General features: G+C 48.2%; 1 protein-coding gene across 2 annotated transcripts in view; it reads left to right on the forward strand.

Annotated features, from left to right (window-relative positions):
* The window catches only part of Slc24a4 (solute carrier family 24 member 4), a 138,914-nt gene that overhangs the window by 86,671 nt on the left and 32,745 nt on the right, over positions 1–19,498 (forward strand). Inside the window, exons 4-11 of one of the 2 annotated variants that reach the window (XM_036206186.1) lie at positions 2,285–2,359; positions 4,188–4,272; positions 4,874–4,977; positions 5,713–5,787; positions 9,275–9,300; positions 11,064–11,117; positions 12,742–12,884; positions 17,102–17,271. In XM_036206186.1, the coding sequence (XP_036062079.1) occupies positions 2,285–2,359; positions 4,188–4,272; positions 4,874–4,977; positions 5,713–5,787; positions 9,275–9,300; positions 11,064–11,117; positions 12,742–12,884; positions 17,102–17,271 (732 nt within the window). The remainder of the gene's footprint in view (positions 1–2,284; positions 2,360–4,187; positions 4,273–4,873; positions 4,978–5,712; positions 5,788–9,274; positions 9,301–11,063; positions 11,118–12,741; positions 12,885–17,101; positions 17,272–19,498) is intronic. The other variant, XM_036206187.1, reaches the window with a different exon arrangement.

Below are 19,498 nucleotides of genomic sequence, written 5' to 3' on the forward strand. Positions count from 1 at the left end.
TTCCTGTGCCTCATTTTCTACTTTCATAAAATAGGGGTGATGGCCCCCATATACACATCAGGACTAGATGTCAACTGCATCAGACATGGTGTGGTACACAGGTCCTCTGTACATGCTGGCTGCCACGGTTCCTATGACTGCTTTCCAAATCTCTTTGCCACATTTCCCCTTTACATTCAGATGAGATCCAGCACGTTCAGGGTGGTTGGCCATAGCCACCTCCTCTCCATGTTCAGACAAACCCTGATGGCAGACAGTAGAGTTCAGTGGCAACTTAAATGGGAACGAGGAAGTCAAGCCCAAAGTATTTCACACACACCCCACACCCCCCGCCTATTTCTACAAAGATTTGTTGATTGATTGATTTATGTGTTTATTTGAGATAGCATCTCCTGTATCAAGGTTGGCCTCAAATATACTGTGTAGTTGAGGATGACCAAAAACTTCTGATCTGCTCCCCCCACCCACCCTTTCTCATGCATCTCCCAAGTGCTGAGGTTATAGGGATATGCCACCTTGTCCAGTTTATGTCATACTGAGGATTAAACCCCCTGGCCTTGTGTATGCCAGGCAAGCAGTCTACTAAATAATCCAGCACCAGCCCCTTCATCAGTAAAGTTCTTTGTTAAAACACAGCCACTCCATTCATTGCTATGATGTCTGTGGCTGCCTCAAACTCACAGAGCTCCATCTGCTTCTGCCTCCCAAGTGCTGGGAGTACACACATGTACTGCCACCACCCAGGTTCTGTGGCTGCTTTTGAGCTTCAGCGGCAGGACTGCAAAGCTGCATTGAAGTATGGGGTCTCCAGGGCCCAAACTGCTTTCTGGCCCTTGTGGGAACCAGTAGAAGACTCTGTTGAATGATTGCCAGAAAGTGAAGCTGGTCATGGCTGGCTTTTTTTTTTTTCCTCCTTCAAATCAGCCCAGCAGATTTCCTCCGGTTCAGCAGTTGTGCTACTCAGCACTGCTTATAAATTTAAATTCTGTCAACCACTCGTCTTTTTCTAGAGGTAATTTAATTCTCTGGTGGAGAACAAGGACGTAAGATGACGGATGAGTGAAGTTGTGATTGGCACGATAAACCATTAATGAAAGTGGCAGTTAGAATGGGTATTGTGGGCAAATTTTGAACTGCGGGCCTGTGCATTATTTCTAGGATGGAGTTATTATCTTCCAGACATCCTGGCATTCACATTCCATCCCCTTTTACTAGGAGATGTAAATTCGGCTGGTTTTCCCCATAATTCTGTGGCTCTGCCCCATAAACAAAACCTTTATGTTTGAACCTGAGGGTCAGTACCTCAGGAATTTGGCAAGAACCCTTCAGAATGGTAATTACCAAGCAAAGACTGGAGGACTGAACCCAGACCATTACTTGATTGAATGAATAAAGTTTTATTAGACACATGCACACCCATTCTAGGACTGCTTTGGTTTTATAAGAGCAGGGGTAGTATATAGCAGAGACCATTTGACCTACAGAAGCTAAAATATGACTCCCTCCCTTCCTACTTAATGTGTGTATATTAGTGGGACTCTCTCTCTCCCTCCCTCCCTCCCTCCCTCCCTCCCTCTCTCCCTCTCTCCCCTTCTCCCCCTCTCTCCCCTTCTCTTGTAGCATGTATGTGTTTGTGTGTGCCCGTCTATACATGTATACATGTGCACGTACATGGTTATGGAGGCCAGAGTTCTATATCTGATGTTCTGCTCAGTTGGGTTTCACCTTATTTTTTGAGATGGCATCTCTCACTGGACCTGAGCTTATCGATTCAGCTAGAGCAGTTGTTCAGCAAGCTCCGAGAGTTCTCCTGTCTCTACCTCCCCAGAGCTGGGGTTACAGGCGGGTGCCACTGTACCCACTTTTTACATAGGTGCTGGGGATCCGAACTCAGCTCCCTATGTTTATACATCAAGCACTTGATCAACTGAGCTGTCTTCCCAGCTCCTCTCTTTTATTTTTTTGAAATAGGATCTCACTAGGCTAGCCTGGAATTTGTAATCTTCCTACCGTAGCATTCTGAGGGCTGAGACTGCAGGGATGCACTGCCCTGCTCAGCTCCAGATCTGTATTTCTGTGACAGCTGGGGGAAAGTACAGGCCTGTGTGGCCTGGATTTATGACTGTCTGCTGCTCAGCATTCTGTTTCCCTTCTCTGCCTCAGTTTCCTTGTCTGTCAGGGAGGATATGGAGAGACTAATTCTCAGTGGCTAGTGCTGTCCACTTGTGCTTCTGCCTGGTGTGGGTATAAGGGACCTTCCCTGAAACCAGCTTTCCCTTTACAGGCTCTCTACATGTTCTACGCCCTGGCCATCGTGTGTGATGACTTCTTTGTCCCATCCCTGGAGAAGATCTGTGAGGTATGTGTAAAGGACCTGGAACCCTCCACAAAGCCCTGGCTGACTAGGAGCATCTGTCATATAGATGACAAGGACAGGAAGGCTGGGATATGACAGACGCACTCTGGTAGAGAAGACCATCATATGGCCACCTAGTGCAACACCCAATCAATGTCAGTGATGATGTCCTATCCCAACGCTCAGCAGAAAGCATGGGCTCTGTGAAGTCACCCTCTGGGCCATCATATTCTAGAAACAGTGATTCTCAACCTTCCTAATATTTCAACACTTTAATACAGCTCCTCATGTTGTGGTCACCCCCAACCATAAAATTATTTTTGTTGCTACTTCATAACCATAATTTTGCTACTGTTATGAATCGTGATGTAAATATCTGATATGGGATCCAAGGGGTCACGACCCACGGGTTGAGAACCACTATTCTAGAAGCCATGGTGTCTGAACTGAATCTAGCTAGTGAGGGAACAGGCAAGCCTGTGACTGCATTGGCACATTTCCCATAAACTATGGCTGGCAGTCCCAGAGGGGCCCTGTGTGCCCTAAGTGCTCCCCTGGGTGACACTAAGCCATGGTGACAGGGGTCCTCTCTGCCCCCCATTTACACCATGATCTCCCTTTAGCTGTTTTGTTCATTCATCTTCCCTTTCCCGTGTGCAAGACCCCGGGACCCTCTGTGCTGTGCCCTTCTTGTAGCGTCTAACCAAGTAGGAAAAAAACTTTGTTTGCAGCGCTTACCATGTGCATCCCCTTGGGGACTTGCCACCCCTTGCCCAGGTCTTTGAGGTCATCATGTCAGGGTGGGGACAGATGGCTCTTAGGGACAGATGCCTGCCTTCAGTTAAGCTTGTTTCTGGGCACAGCCAGGGGAGCTGTGTCACAGTAGGGAATGGCTGCTTTAGAACCTGGGTCCCTGCAGAAGTGGCTGCAGATGCTAGGTGGGGCACCTGACTCCTCTGCAGACTTCCTTTGGGCAGCATTCAGGTGGGTGGACTTGGGGAGCAGTGCTAGGTCCCTAGTCTGTATTGAGACCAGAGCTCTGACTTTTCTGTAGCTAGCTGAGCACTGGGGAGGAGATGCTGGCCCCAAACTTCCTGCAGGGCTCCAGAGCCCAGACCACCTAGGGCTACCCAGGGGTCCCCTGTCTTCCATTTTGGATCTGATGATGGGCCTCCATGGCTGGAATATGGCCTTGCTGAGCATCATGGACTCATACAGAAAGTTCCTATCCTTGTCCCATGCCAGCTCAATCCTGGGGATAGGCCTTCTGCATATCTGAGACTCTGTCTGGGTGCTGGACTTGCCATGGAGAAGCATCCAGAATGTAGGAACCAGGCATGTTTTGGGGTCCAGATCCCACAGCCTCAGGACAGCTTCGAGACCCTCATTGTACACCATTGCAGACTCCAACCTGTTCTAGGCTCTAGGGACCCATAGGTGGTAAATGCCAGCTCTACCTTGGTGGTCCAGAGGGGAAAGTGAGCATGTGTACTGCAAACCCTCATCACAGAATCTATTTCGATGAGGGTAAAACAAATGGAGTCTGAGAGGGTGTGGCTGACTCTGAGAATGCTGGGAAGACATCCTCAAGAGTTGTGGACAGGGATCTGAGAGTGTAGAGAATGAAGAACAGACAGGTGGGTCAGGAGGGAAAGGGAGAATTGAAGCCTGACAGACAGCATAGGGTGTGTGCTTCTGGAGGAGGCCATAGATGCCAAGCTGGGCTCAGACCAGCACTGGGCCACTGAGAGCTTTTTGCTGCCCACCAGCACAGTGGCTGTGTCCACTCCACCCTGTCACACCCCAGTTGCCTGTGTTCTCTCTGTTTCAGAAACTTCATCTGAGTGAAGATGTGGCTGGTGCTACCTTCATGGCTGCAGGAAGCTCGACACCGGAACTGTTTGCTTCTGTCATTGGTAAGGACACCAGACAGCTAGGGCACAATGCAGAGAGAGCCATGGCTTGTTGCCCAGTGCAGCAGGGCATTTACCAGCTCTGAGACTCAATTTCCCCACCTGTAAACCCAAGGAGTCAGAGGGGCAGGAAGTAGATTGGTGGTTTCTTAGAGTGTGGGATCCTAGTGGGCACTGGGCTTATAAGATGACAGTGTTCTAAAACTAGATTATGACTTTGGTTGTACAATTCTGTGGATCTGCCAAACTGCTGGACTGCGTCACTAGACGTGTTAATTATGTCTCAATAAAGTTATTTAAAAACATGGGATGGTTCAGCCAGTAAAAGTACTTAGCATGCAAGCCTGAAGGCTTGAGTTCAATCCCCTAAACCCAAGGAGAGAACCCACTACTGAAAATTGTCCTCTGACTACCACACATGTCATCACGCATGCACGCGCGCGTGCACACACACACACACACACACACACACACACACACACACCATACATGTGATGACAATTATACATTTAATTTGATTGAATGGCAAAACATAAGTGCATGGGAAGAGCAGGTTCCCAGGGCCCCACTGTCCTGCTTGGCCATTATCTCTTTCTCATTCCAGGTGTGTTTATTACCCACGGAGATGTTGGTGTGGGGACTATTGTGGGCTCTGCTGTGTTCAACATCCTATGTATCATTGGAGTGTGTGGACTCTTTGCTGGACAGGTCAGTAGATTTTTTTTCTTTGCCTGCCTGACCAGTACCCTGTGGGATGGGAGTGAGCTACTCCTGAGATGGTTGGGGTGGCAATGGGGACACCCTGATGAGCCTGGTCATGTCATTTATCTACATTCTCCTCCGAATCCATGTCCTCCCCTATGCAGTGACCTTGACACTCCTTCCCTTCCACCAGCTTGAGAGCCTGAAAGGCTAGAGCCGTGTTGGTGGACCTGGTCATTTTATGGTGGGCACTCATGCAACTGCAACAGCTATTTAAGAAGGATCTCCTTGGACCCTGGTTGGAGTGAGGTCTTGGAGCCATCTGGGCTGCTCACCTCCTCTGCAGTCACAAGGCTAACTGTGGTCAGAACCCATTTGACATGAAGTCAGAGTCTCAGGGAATGTTAGGCTTGCCTCATAGCAGAAGATCATGCCAAGGCCCTATCTTGCTCAGAGTGACAGAGGTAGGCAGCTGGTGGGACATGGTGATGCTCCTTGTCTCTACCTTAATGGCCAGCTCTTGCTATGAAATGTGCCTGGCTGTCACCACAGAGGACTAGAGCCAGTTTCTGGTTGCCCCACACCTGAGAACTTTATTTGGTTCTGTTGTCTTCCCCAGGTGTATCCAATAGCTAGAGGTAGGTGGGGAGGCACCCCAAGGCCCATCCTTCCACTCTCTGGGTGGCTGGCCGCATTCCCAGCCTCTGGGCAATGGCAGCTGATGACTTGTCTCTGCCACAGGTGGTGCGGTTGACATGGTGGGCTGTGTGCCGTGACTCTGTGTATTACACGCTCTCTGTCGTCGTGCTCATAGCGGTGAGTCACCCCCAAAACACCCCAAGTGTTGGATGGTCAGGGCCCTGCGAATGCACAGGTGCCTGCCTGCCTGTTCTTGACCCTATGACGAGCGAGGTCACAGCAGCAACAGTGGAATGTGTTGACCCCTCTCTCAGTGTTCACATGGGCCCCTCATACCTCTACCCACACCTCTACCCACACTACACCCCCCTTTCTGAAAACCTCATCTTTGGGCTCTGCATAATGCAACTAAATCCAGGACCATTTTGATGATTAAAAGCCTTGGGGGGGGGAATATATATATGGTGGAAGTTCAAGCATGAACTCACAATGAGGCCCTCCCAACCCTACATTGAGACCCACCCACCCTTCAGACCTGCTTCTAGAAAGCAGGTTTCAAGCTGGATGGTAAGCCTAGATATTCAGGGGACTGTGGCTAGAGGAACTTGACCAAACTAGGCGACTTGGGGCGACCATATCTCAGAATGAAAACTGTAGAAATGTGAGGATGCATGAGCGCTCGCCTAGAATGTGCAAGAAAGGGCCTGGATTCAGTACTGCAAAGTAAATAAGAAGAAGCAAGTTTCTGGGTTCTATGACACTGCAGCACGTGAGAGGGTCACCTCAAAGCCATCACAGGGGGCAGCTGGGAGCCAGGGGCAAGGGAAAGGGTGAAAAGGCAAAGGAGCCAAAAGAAGACCCCTGGGGTCCGTTAGTGTGGAATATACCCCCTCAGGTCCCAAGGGCTGGGGGTGGGGCATTGTGGCCCATACAGTGAAACATACTGTCAAGTGTGTGCCATCCATAGGGGAACAGTTTTGATCTCTACAGTGAGTCACAAGGACAGATGCCTGTGGCATGCCGATTCCAAGGACATGGGTGACAGTTTTCTATCTTTTGAGACCCAGGGGTATGACTACCCTTATATTAGTTATCTATAATTTTATTTATAACAAAATTCCACTAAAGCTGGGCATGGGTGGGGCGCACCTGCAGTCAAGGGCCAGAGGTATAGCATCTGGGAAGCTAAGGCAAGAGGAATTTGAGTCCCAGGCCAGTCTTGGCTATTATAGTGAGGTGCTGTCAAAAAAAAAAAAAAAGTCCCCAAACCTAACAGCTTAAGACAGCAAGCAGTGACCCCGCAAGTGAGAAATCTGGAGGTGGCTGAGCTAGGAAGAGAAGGGTCTCAGGACACACAGTCAGATGAGCACCCTCTTCAGGAACACTCTGGATGCTGTCAGATAACTTCAAGGCCTTGCAGGCCATCCCACAGTGTAGCTTGCAAGGTGCCTCCAAGGTGAGGAGATGAGAAGGTCAGGTTACCAAAAGGCTGTGGCTTCCACCTTGGAAATGGCCAGAGGCAAGTCAGCAGCTCCCACCCTCCTCCCCCCCATGTTCAGAGGGAACGTAGATAAGCAGTAGGATTACCAAGGCCAGCTCAGAAACTGCCCACCACACTCAGAAAATGACATTGAGGGGGGAAACAAGATACCTATGTGAAATTTCAAAAGACAAATCCACAGTACCCTAAACATACCATAAATGGACAATAAAAATAACTCATAAAAGCCTGACGTTCTTTTGGTGATCATTTTGGCAGAAAGACCAAATGGAATATTCAATGATGTCATCTGTTGTCCGTCCAGAAACTCTCCTAGCCCTTCACTGCAAAAGCAGACGGGTGCCAGTATTTGGGGCATGACCCCAGGGGTGGTGCCCCCCTCCCCACTGTGAAGTGATTACCCAGATAATGAATTATTCCTTATAAAACACTAAAATGGCCCAGGGACATTCTTCAGTTTTCATAAATTTCCCTGACTGTGAATTCAATATTCACTTTAAACACTTGGATTTGTGCAAATAGAGTTAAAGTCAAGGTCATTGTTTTTCTGTTGCCTGGATATTTGTTGTAACATATTTACCATATATTTTACATATTATATATTTCTCATCCCAAATATGAAAAAAAAAAATGTTTCTCACAGTGTAGAACTGTCTCCATGTCTTGTTCTCCTCACATTCTTGCTGTCATTGCCCATAAATACCAGTAGCCCTCCTTTGGGCTGTATAAGCTAAAAATGTCCCTGTTAAAGCATCCCAGATTCTCCTTCTCCCTCTGTCGAGTGGCCTTCCTCAGAGCCTTGGATCCAAAAGGCTCCCAATGATGTCTGGCTAGGGATCTTCAAGTGGCTTCCTAAAGCAGGGCCTTTGTGTGCTGCCCATTGCAACAGACAGTAGAACCAAATCCAGACAATAGCCCCTAGCCTCTTCTGGTACCATATATAGGGACCCTTTTGTTTCCATGGTCAGATTGTTGGGAGCATCCCTGCCACCTTCTCCTACACTTGGCTGTGGAGTCTACCCCTTCCCTTGGCCACAGAGCATCCTTCATTTGTGTCTTGTCCCAGAGATGCTGGATGGGAGGCATGTTAGTTGGAGTTGTGCAGAAAACAAGAACTAATATGAGACAGATAGATGAATTAGTAGGTAGATGTGGATGGATAGACTGAGAGATGGGTAGATGGACTGATGGATGGAAGGACAGATGAATGGATGGATGGAGATGTATTGAGAATGGGCTCAAGTAATCTTTGACCATGCCACCTGCAAGCTGGGACACAAGGAACTCAGTAACATAGCCAGTCTTAGGCCAAGGGCTTGAGAAACCTTGGTACCACTGGCATAAGTTGTAGAGTTAAAAGGCGGAACCTGGAAGGAGAAGGAATGGGGTCATAGTGACCATCCTCGGGCCTTTTTACTCTGAGTCCTCAGCTAATTGATGGTGTCCACCCATCATGAGTGAAGGTAGATCTTCCATTCTTAGGCCACTGATTCTAATGCCAATCCCTCCCATGAACACCCTCACAGATGCACCAGAAATAATATTCTACAAACCATCTGAGTACCCTGAAGCCAGGCAAGTTGGTACTTAAGATTAGCCTATGTGTTGAATTACATCATTGTCCCTCTACCACTTTTCTCCTACACACACACACACACACACACACACACACACACACACACACACACACACACTGCCTTCATTTAGACAGCTGGTTACTCTTTGTTTTTAAGAAAGCTAGCCGGGCGGTGGTGGCACACGCCTTTAATCCCAGCACTCAGGAGGCAGAGCCAGGCGGATCTCTGTGAGTTCAAGGCCAGCCGGGGCTACCAAGTGAGTTCCAGGAAAAAGGTACAAAACTATAGAGAAACCCTGTCTCGAAAAACCAAAAAAGAAAAGAAAAGAAAAAGAAAACTAGCCCCAAAGCCACAGGCATGTGACATACATGTAGGCATAGGTGTATAGCTGTCTACCTTGCGTTCTCTTGAACTGTAGCAACTCTGTTCTCATAGCAGGGGAAGCTCCTGCCAGCTCTGCCCCAGCAACTACCTGGGCTATAAGGAAACACAGGCCACCTCTCTTGGGATGACCACACCGAGCCAGTGGGCAGAAGCACATATTCCCTTGTAATAAGTGTATCCCTTTGTTTCCTTTGCTTTCTAGTTCATATACGATGAGGAAATTGTGTGGTAAGTTTTTAATGCTGTTGTTGTTGTTGTTGTTGTTGTTGTTGTTGTTGTTGTTGTTGTTAATTGACAGTTGGGTCACCAAATCATTTTCAGATTTATTTTTGCAAACATAGATTTGCTAGCTTATGGAAATGATGAGGTGATCATTCTAACCAGCCTTGCTTTTATCCTATTAGAGTGACAAGACTCATTTCCCCTAAGGTACCTGCCCAGCTGCTATCAAGACACACATAAAACTAATGAGGGCAATCATACTTTACATGAAGATAAGCAAGAGTGAGGACGGATCTGTTTGTGGGTCTGTTTCTGGGAGGGAGAGGAAGCAGAAGTGCCCTGGCAAGGCAGTGAGTGAGGGGTAGGGTCTCAGATGCCACCAAGACAAAGGCATGTCGTGCAGATCCCTCCCTTGTGACTTGTAGATCTGAGTTCAGATCCCCAGCACCCACATAAAAAGCCAGGTATGGGAGCACACATGCTAATCCCAGCACTGGAGAGGCAGAGACAGGCGGATCCCTAGGGGCTCTCTGCCATACTGTCTGGCCAAATCAGTGAGCTCCAGTTTCAGTAAGAGACCCTGTCTCAAAAAATAAGGTGGAGAATGATTGGGGAAGCTGCCCATATCAACCTCTGGCCTTACGTGCATGTGGGTGTACATCTGTATGTACATATGTATATGTACACACACATATACCACGTGCATACACATTAGAACCAGCAAATTTTTAAAAATAATTTTTGTAAGAAAATACAAGGACTTGCTTATCTTTGTGACACTGAATAGGAATTGACTTCCTTTTTTATTTTTGGAATTGACTTTCTTAATTGAGATTCATAAAGTACAAACTTCTGAAGAATAAGTTGATTCTTCTACTCTACTCCATGGGGTATGTTGGCATCTCAGTTCAGTTCATATGCCACACAATTGCCTGGTCACTGACATGGTGCAGAATATGCATCCTGTAGGTGACAGCTCCTGAGAATACACTCAGATGACCACTGAGAACAGCAATTGTTTGACAAGAGTAGCTTCATGCCCAGCACCCAGAGAGCCCTCGTTAAAGGCCACTCCTGGTCTAATTTCTTCAGCTGTGGATGGCTTGGGACAGTCATACTGAGATGATCCATAGGTCCATTTCTGGTCCATGGGCTGCATGTTAGCAAAGGATGGGCTCCCAAAATGACTGGTCAAGCTCAGTATGCAGAGACTTCAGCACATTGTCAGAGAAGTGAAAACTGTGTGGCTTCTCAAGTTTGTGATCACAGATGCAACCCCTCTCCCCACACATATAGCTTGTGGGGTTGGGCTATATCCACAAGACAGCAGTAGTAGAATGTTCCCAAAAGACAATACCACACTGTGCTAGTGGATGGCCCCGGAGGCTTCTGTGCCCCACCATGCCCCTCATCCAGGGGTTGGGCTTTTTCCTGCCTACTCCCATAGCTTCTCTGTTCCCTGAATAGACTCTTCAGTGGGCCTACGTTCTCTTAGGGATAAGGCCATGGGATTTGGCATCTGGGAGTGATATCTGGGGGTGGGATTCTCCTGAGTCCTGGAGACCGCTATGATTGAGAAGACCCAGACCCAGTCTTTTCTCAGTTACTAAGAGGACTCTCTGTGATTAAACAGCCCTATGATAGGGTGTCCCACTGAATCCCAGGACAGAAAAGTATCCCACCTTGCCACTAATCTTGACCATGCAGCCCCAGCCTGTGGGCACCATGACCTCCTGCACTCTAACTACACTCTCCTTTATCTCTCCAAGGTGGGAAGGCCTGGTGCTCATCATCTTGTACGTGTTTTATATTCTTATCATGAAGTAAGTGGCCTCTCCCCTTCCTTGAGACCTGGAGGTACCCTTTCCTCCATATTCTACTCATGTCTTTGGTCAGAACAGGGAATATCCTCCATCCCATCTTCCGGTTCCTTTGGGGAAGCCTTCATTCTCTAGTGGACATCATTCAGGGCATCCAGTGTGGGGAACTGGCTCAGACACTGGTGTAGTCCATCCCCAGGTTAGGGGACAATGCTGGGTTGCTGATGTAGGGCAGATAGACACTGCTTTCTGAAAATGAATCCCCAGCAAAGGCCTGTGTCCCTTCCTGCTCTGGGCAACTCCTCTGTGCCAGGGTAACCATTCTTTTGCTGTTTCAATAAATCTAGTTACAATACCATTCTCAAAAGGCTCAACTTAACCTCTGCCCCAGGGTTTATCAAATGACACTTGTCAGGGCCACTGCTCATGCTGGCAATAGAGCCCCACTCATAATTCTGGGGGTGCAAGCACTGTATTCTGGATTGGGAAATGTTGAGCCACTTGGGAAGCTGCTTGAATCTGAACCAGCTTGAAACAACCCATAAGGAAGACTAGATAGTCTCAAAGATAAAGTTCTGACACATGCCTTAGTACAGGTGAACCTTTAAAAACTCACTGAATAAAAGCAGCCATTACCAAAAGGCCAATGTTAGATATAATTCAGTGTTCACACAGTATCCCAAAGGGTCAAGTCTGTGGAGACACATAGATTAGAGGTCAGTGAGAGGCTGAAGTGATGGGGACTGATTAGTGGATGTAGGCTTGCTGTTGGGGAATTATTAGTGATGATTGTATAGTAATAAGTATAATCAATATCACCAAAGTGTGTCTTAGAACATAGGAAATAGCTATAATGATAAATTATATATATATATGTATGTATGTATATATATATATATAATACATATGTATGTGTATATACGTACATAACTATAACAAAATAACTATGAATATTCATGAGCCTAGCTACATGCAGGTTTCTCTTATTTCATGTAATTAAAAAGACAACACCATAGGTGTTATGAGGGTCCTCGCCTTTATATAAAACATAGTATTGTATAAATATTTCACAAAATGTATTTTCTAAAGTGGAGAATTAAAGTGTCCAGCAGTTCCAGAATTCCTCGGTGACTGCCCATCAACAGCTTTTTAGTGAACAGCCAGCAGAGAGGCTTAGAGATGGAGAGCCACTCTCTTCTCTCGGGGGATGGCTGTGCTGGCCATGAATGACAGGGGAGGTAGATGGTCACCAAGCAGCCACTTGAGCAACAGTTGCTTTGGGGGGAGGGAAAAGGCATGGTGGTGATGCCACCTTTGTGTCTGTCCTGTTGGTTGGACTGGATTGCTTTTATTAGGATAAGCTCATAAAAGCATGAAATGCATTTGGCTGTAAGACTTCTGACACCCCCAGGAGGGCACTATAGCCCAGTAGAAGCAGGTGCCTTTAGACCACACATGATCCCAACGTCCCTGCCAAGAAACCCCTTCAACTCGGTTAGAGAGCCTCCCTGGTTACTGTCCATATCCAGCACCCTGTTCACTGTATGCCTGATACCCCACCCACCTGGTCAGGTGAGGACCCTCCCCTACTCCACTGCTCTGACCTCCTGCCTTACCTGACTCACAGGTACAATATGAAGATGCAGATGTTTTTCACAACCAAACAAAAGAGCATTGCAAATGGTAACCCAGTCAGCAGCGAGCTGGAAGATGGTAATGACCTCTATGATGGTAGCTATGACGACCCTTCTGTGCCATTGCTGGGGCAAGGTAAGGCTGAGCAGACAGGAGCTGTGGACCCTTGTGGAAGCCACTCCTACATAGACACACGGAACACACACACAGAGAGACACATACACACTCACACACTGTTACCATCAACCTTTAGTCCTGCATACCCCAAATGAGGAAAGAAGACCCACATTTGAGATGTTGCTCAGATTGGCATTCACTTAAATGAGAAAGGCTGGAAGGGGAAATTCCTATAAAAGAAAAAAAAAATGAATTAAATCATTGACATTTTCCCATGCTTCCAGAGGCAGGTGGGATACCGATTGACTTTAGAGATTCAATGTTGTTGCCCAAGAGAAAAGCCCAGAATAGGAAGCTTAAGTGACAGAGCCTGGGCCTCTCTATGCATCTCAAGTCCAGGCCCTGTCCCTGAGAAATCCATCCTGGAAAGTGTCACTTCCTAGGCTTGCGAAAACTTGCCCAAAGGGACAGCCTCAGAGCTTCACAGGCAGCCCAGCCCAACCCAGAGGCCTGTTTGCAGGTCCACTCCTAAAAGCAGCTTCATTACCCTGGCTCTTCTGAAACTTGGGGCCTCTGGAGCCAGGCCCTGTCTTCTTGGTCACAGCCTTTGAATTTTCTTGATCTGAGAGCTGCTTTCTTGGGAATAGCCTCAATTCTTAATAATCCAACCAGTTGTCAGGTAACACCCCCACCATGGGACATCTGTCCCATCTGGACCAGCATTAAAGCCTGAATGGTACTTGTGTTAGGAAAAGGAAATCCAAAGCTATGTGGCATCCTTGGTCCACTTCAGGCATCTTCCACCCTTATTCCTCAATGCCCCAGGCAAGTCTCAGCATTTCATAGGGGTCTTGAACTTGCTTGTTGTATCAGGAGTGGGTAGTCTCAGAGGTTCTCCTTGCCTATGTTGGTAGCTAAGGAACCTGTGTTCCTCAGCCCTCTGCAGCCTCTGTCCTGGGCAGAGCAAGGCAGAAGTTTCCTCTTGGATGCATTTTGCACAAGTGTCTTCTGTCCTGTCTTGGGTTTTCCCAAGAGGAAGGCACTTGCCACAGATGCTGTACTGAGTGACACATCTTTCTACATGGAAGGGGGAACCCCATTGAGACTGGAGAGGGTTTTCAATTCAGGGGAACCCACTCTAGCCACTGGAGGCACACCCATGAGGGAGAGAACCAAGGAAACCTATATCATGGAGACGAAGATGTTACATATGGTGTTTCCTAAATTCCCAGCAGGCGTCACAGGGAGCAGGTTGTGGGACACCATCCACTAAGGGGGAGGCTCCAACAATGGCCATGATTTGGGATTTAACCTCCATAGTCACAGGGACTCTGGGGTCCCCATTGCAGGTCCCAAAGTCTGGCAGGATAGAGGCTGCCCTACTCAGCACATAAGTGGTACCGGAAAGGTCCTTTGAACCTGGTTGGCAAAGAAGAAATATCTGAGTGGAGAATCAGGACGCGCCCACTTCCTGATGAACTGCCCAAGAGCTGCCTCCTATCCTGAGGCTGGCAGTGAAGCCCAACCCCAGTACCCTGTGAGAGCCATTCCCAGTACCCTGGGATCCCCAGCTCTAACTTTCCCAGGAAGTCCAGGCTCCCCAAGCCTCCTGCCCACATGCTTGGCCCGTTTTTGGAGCTCTGTGGTGACTCTCCATCACTTTTGTGCTCAGAGACAGTAGGACTTCATGGGTTTAACATCGCCATCTCTACATCCAGGGTAACTTCTAGAAAGTTGGAAGACTGGTCACAGAGCTGGCCCAGGCACTGGGACTGAGGGAGAAGCGAGTCTCTTACCCCTTATTAAACAGATGCATTTATAGGGGAGGCTGTGGGAGGAAAGGGTCCTAGAAGGTTGGATAATGAAGCACAGGCCTCGATTTCTGGGTTTGAGGAGGTCTCTACCTAGATGTGTGGACTCAGGGGTTGCATCCAATCTTTACTGTCCCCAGAAGACGCTCCCTGGGACCATTTGCAAGTTGCTACAACACAATTTCCCCTGAACAGAGTCGGGGGAAGAGCTCCCAGTGACACCTCAGGACTGAGATGACCAGGACTTCCCACTTTGGTTGTCTAACAATGTTGCCAGGAGATAACATCACTTCCTTTGCCATCCTCAGCCCCTGGCAAGTGGCTCTCCAGCCACACCACAGAAGAGGATGTCTGAATTGCCTCCTGATGTTTCAAGGAGTCCCTTGGGCTGGGCTTGTAACTCAATGGTAGGCTGCTGGCTGGCACACACAAGCCTCTAGGAAGAATAAATAGGAAATAACCTGCTTTCCCCAACCCTGCATTTCTCATATACAATCTAAAGCTTGAAGCTCAGCTTATTTGTAGGAGAAGCAGGGAGAAGCCCTTTTGTACTTTAATATTCTTAGACACCATATAGCTCAGCTCATGGCTTCAGCCTCCTGACTGGTTGGTTCTCTGGTGGCCTTGTTCACAGCCTTGCAGCCAAGTCTGCCTGGCCACCAGCTGCCATACTGGATGAAGTTGATCTAGCTCAGAGAGCTCCCAAGGGGCCCTTCCAAGCTGCCCTGGTAATAGACACCAACTAAGTTTAGAAAGAGACAGGAAAGGCAATACCAGGCCTTGGATGGAGTTGCCTGGAAAGCATCTTGCGGTTGAGTACCCTCTGGCCTACCACTCTCAGCTTGGGCATGATGGGGGGAAGGGAGGCAGGGGTCATGGCTCCTGCCTCACTGGCTCCACAAGCTTTTGAGGCCAAGTGCTCTCTGTGGGGTACCTGTAATGAGGCTGGTTCTACACCTTGGAGTGTGGTACCTGCTACAGGGGTTTGCTGGTGCCCCTCCCTCTGGCAGCCCAGAGCATCGAGGCTCCCCGTGAAGGGAGCCTGCTACTAACACCCTCCTTCATGTAACCCCCGGCATCCCCATCACCAGCAAGAGCTCTGCCCCCAGATTCTGCCGCCGCACGCTAACCCACCTGTGGCCATCTGTGCCGGCCTCTGTGTCCTTAACTCTTCTTCTAAATTGTAAGTAATCTGTTCTCATCCTGGCCATAACACATGCTTTTAAGCAATAAACACAATCCGTGAGCCAAGCCCCACACTGTCCACCTCTGTGGAGGTTAGTGTCCATCTTGGACAGACGCATGGGCCTCCGGCTATTTCTAATCCACCTGCCTCCTGTCTGCTGAGCCTTGCTGCCTGTGTGGGGTGTAGTGTCTGTGAGTGTGTTTGCTGGGGCGGGGGTGGGGGAATGGGGCTGTTTGCTGTGCATTTTGTGCATTTTTATACCATTAACTTCTGCATGACTTTGCCCTCTGAACCTGCTCCTTGGTCACTCAACTCTTCATGCTGGATGCCACAGGATCTGGTAATGGGTACAGAGGAACATACCTGTTTTCTTAGCCCCTTCAAGGGGATATGCTACTTGCTTCAAGGTGCGGTATTTGTGAGTGGTTTGATTACTTTCCCTGGTTCCTGGAGTGCCATGCCAAGCTCCTATGACACAGACACAGGACTGGGCCTTGTGTTCTGTCTCCCAAGGGAAAGGGACGAGTTGGAGAGGGCAGCCAACCACTTGGAGGGTATCAGGGTTCATCTAAGACACTGAGCCCAGACAACAGCATGTCCTCAGACAACAGACTCCTAGGATTCCTGACATCTAGTTTAGGGCCTGGGGCCAAATCCTTGACCACCCTGCTTTCCTTCTGGGAAACAAAATTGGAAGCAGCCATTCCAGTAGCAGTGAAGATGGTTCACTTCAAGACAGAGAAAAGGACCCCGGGAAAGGGTACAGTGACACTGTCCTCTGTTTTCCAGCATTTTCTACTCCTAAAGACCCTTATTGACTCGGAAAGTTTCATCCAAGTGTCTGAAAATCAGGGTGGTGGTGGTGGTCCTGACTTGGTCATGAGTGACAGGTGCAGGGACCTGTCTGTGTCATAGGTAGGTTGTCCCAGTGAGTCCTAGGAAAGACACTGAAAGACCCTTGCAGCCAGCAATAAACACAAGAACCCCAGAAGAGAGGGTTCTGAGAGAGGCAGGCACCGACTATTAGAGGGGCCAGATGTAGCACATGGGTAGCAGGGTACCTGCTGGATCTGTCTAACTTGCTGAGTCATGGGTACTTCAGAAGTAAGCCAAGTCTCTGAGTAGCTACCAGCTGCCAAGCATAGCCCCAAGATGTTGGTCATGAGGAGAAGTTAGCCCCTATCACTAGGGTGCTGTCCTCCAAAGAGTCAACACTGATCATGGGGTGTGGTCTACAGTGAAGGAAAAACTTCCCTATGGCAAGACCCCCGTGGTGATGGTGGATGAGATTCTGAGCTCCAGCCCTCCCAAGTTCACCTTCCCTGAGGCTGGCCTGCGCATCATGATCACCAACAAGTTTGGGCCCAGAACCCGACTACGGATGGCCAGCAGGATCATAATTAATGAGGTAAGTTATCCCAGCATGTGGATACAACCCGTAACCCTCAGACTGCATGCAGTGGAGAGTGGCTATGAATACAACCCAGCACATAATTGTAACCCTGCTTAAAACATGATTTTTTTTTTTTTATAACTCAATTGCATGGTTCTCAAGCATGAACTTTGCAGATGATAAGACCATGTTGCATGTCAAAAGGTTGGGCACACTGGCTAGCAGAAAGTGAGTGATCTTGGGTGGGTCTGGCAGTTCCATAGGCCCAATCCCCTTAGGACTCTGCCTAGTGTCTCAGACATGGGAGGAAGGAGGACTGGGGCCCATGACAGAGGCTAGTCATGGAAGTTTAAGCAGAAGGTGGAGGAACCCCACATCTGAGGTATTTCACTATTTGTCAGTTGCTAGAGTTGAGCTAATTAGAGAAAGGGGAACCTGAAGTATGGGTGGTTTCTTCACAGTGTTAATTAGGGAACCAAGCATGAACACACTCCCATTCTCTGTGGATTATGATCCTTGAAGAATCACGTTAGTTGTCTTAGTCTTCTATTGCTGTTCACCATGACCAAGGCAATTTATAAAAGGAAGCATTTAATTGGGGCCTTGCTTACAGTGTCAAAAGGTTAGTCCATCATCCTGGCAGGGAGCGTGGCAGAAGGCAGGCAGGCATGGTGCTGGAGAAGTAGCTGAGAGCTCACATCTGATCCACAAGCAGCAGTGGGCAGGGGTATGTGCCGGACAGAGGAGGGAGACAGTCAGAAAGACTGGGCCTGTAGGCTTTTTGTTTTTGTTTTTGTTTTTGTTTTTGTTTTTGTTTGAGACAGAGTTTCTCTGTGTAGTTTTGGTGCCTGTCCTGGATCTTGCTCTGTAGACCAGGCTGGCCTCAAATGCACAGAGATCTGCCTGGCTCTGCTTCCCAAGTGCTGGGATTAAAGGTGTACCCAGCTGGTGTGGGCATTTTAAACAGCCATTTTTATTTTATTTATTTTATTTTTTTGCCATGGGGCACAAGTCACAGCACAAGGGGGAAGCAGCAGGACTTAGGAGCTCCTGGAGGCAGATTCCCTCCTAAAACATAAGGGGATTGGACAGCTTGGGGTGGGGACCCAGCTCCAAAGTCCCCCTACCCAGCACTTTTCTTTAAGATTTCTACATTCTTCTACATAAAGCCCACCCCCAGTGACGCACCTGCAGCAAACCCACACCTCTTAATCCTTCCCAAACCATTCCACTAACTGGGGACCAAGCATTTGAACACAAGTCTATGAGGACCATTTGCCTTCAAACCACTACACTGGTGAATAGAGATGGCTGCTGAGGATTTGCTCTTCACACCTGGCATTCTTGGTTTTTCCTCATTTGGAAAAAGTGGTCATAACTTGGATATCACTCAGCCAGACTGCAAAGATAATCTGGTGTGCTGTTCAGCAGCCTAGCGTGTTTCCAGGCCTTCCTTTCTAAGTGCATTCTAGGACTTGCCAGCCTCATTCTTCAAAACACGCAGTGGCCCGAGGGCAAAGACAGTGGAGCTTAGCACATGGGTGTCTGCAAAAGCATTATTTACCAGTGACTAAAGGGTGTCTCTTTGGGACACTTGTGCTTTGATTTATGGTTCAATGTGTCATATATGTGGAAAGTCCATTAAGCAAGGGAAATGCCTTTCTGGGCTTTAAATCATTCTGGTCTATGTTAGTGAAATTTATTTCAGGGAAATTTTATAGAATCCTGCCCATTTACCATAAGCATGAGAATATTGCCCCCTGGGTGCTTTGAGGGTGTGATAAATAACTCTAGAAGACTTGGGCAGTGGCTTTACAGTGTCTTTCACCACGCGTGGATTTGAGGTTGTTGATCTGTTTGAGAAATTTAGGCTTGACTTCACAGTGTGGTCCAGGCTGGCCTGCAACGCAAGATCCTCCTGCCTCAGCTTCTATGGACTGGGCTTACAGTTATGTGTACCACACCAAGCTGGAGAAGCAGGTTTTGATGAGCTTGTGAATACGAGCTGTTGGTGCCACAAATGTTTTCAGCTGCTGGGGTTACCCTGCTCTGTAAGGCAGCCTGAGAGCCACAGAGGCTGGGCTCAGGAGAAAGGAAGTGAGTTCTAATCTCATACCCACCACTAAACCTCTCAATCTTCTTGGCCTCAGTTCCTGCCTGAGATTCCTGGACAGGATGCTGCCAGCTTTAAAAATTTCATTCACATGCATTGGAGGGTTGTGCCCAGGACCTAAGCAGTAAC

Source organism: Onychomys torridus, chromosome 14 (genome assembly GCF_903995425.1).
Source record: "Onychomys torridus chromosome 14, mOncTor1.1, whole genome shotgun sequence".
NCBI classification, from domain to species: domain Eukaryota; kingdom Metazoa; phylum Chordata; class Mammalia; order Rodentia; family Cricetidae; genus Onychomys; species Onychomys torridus.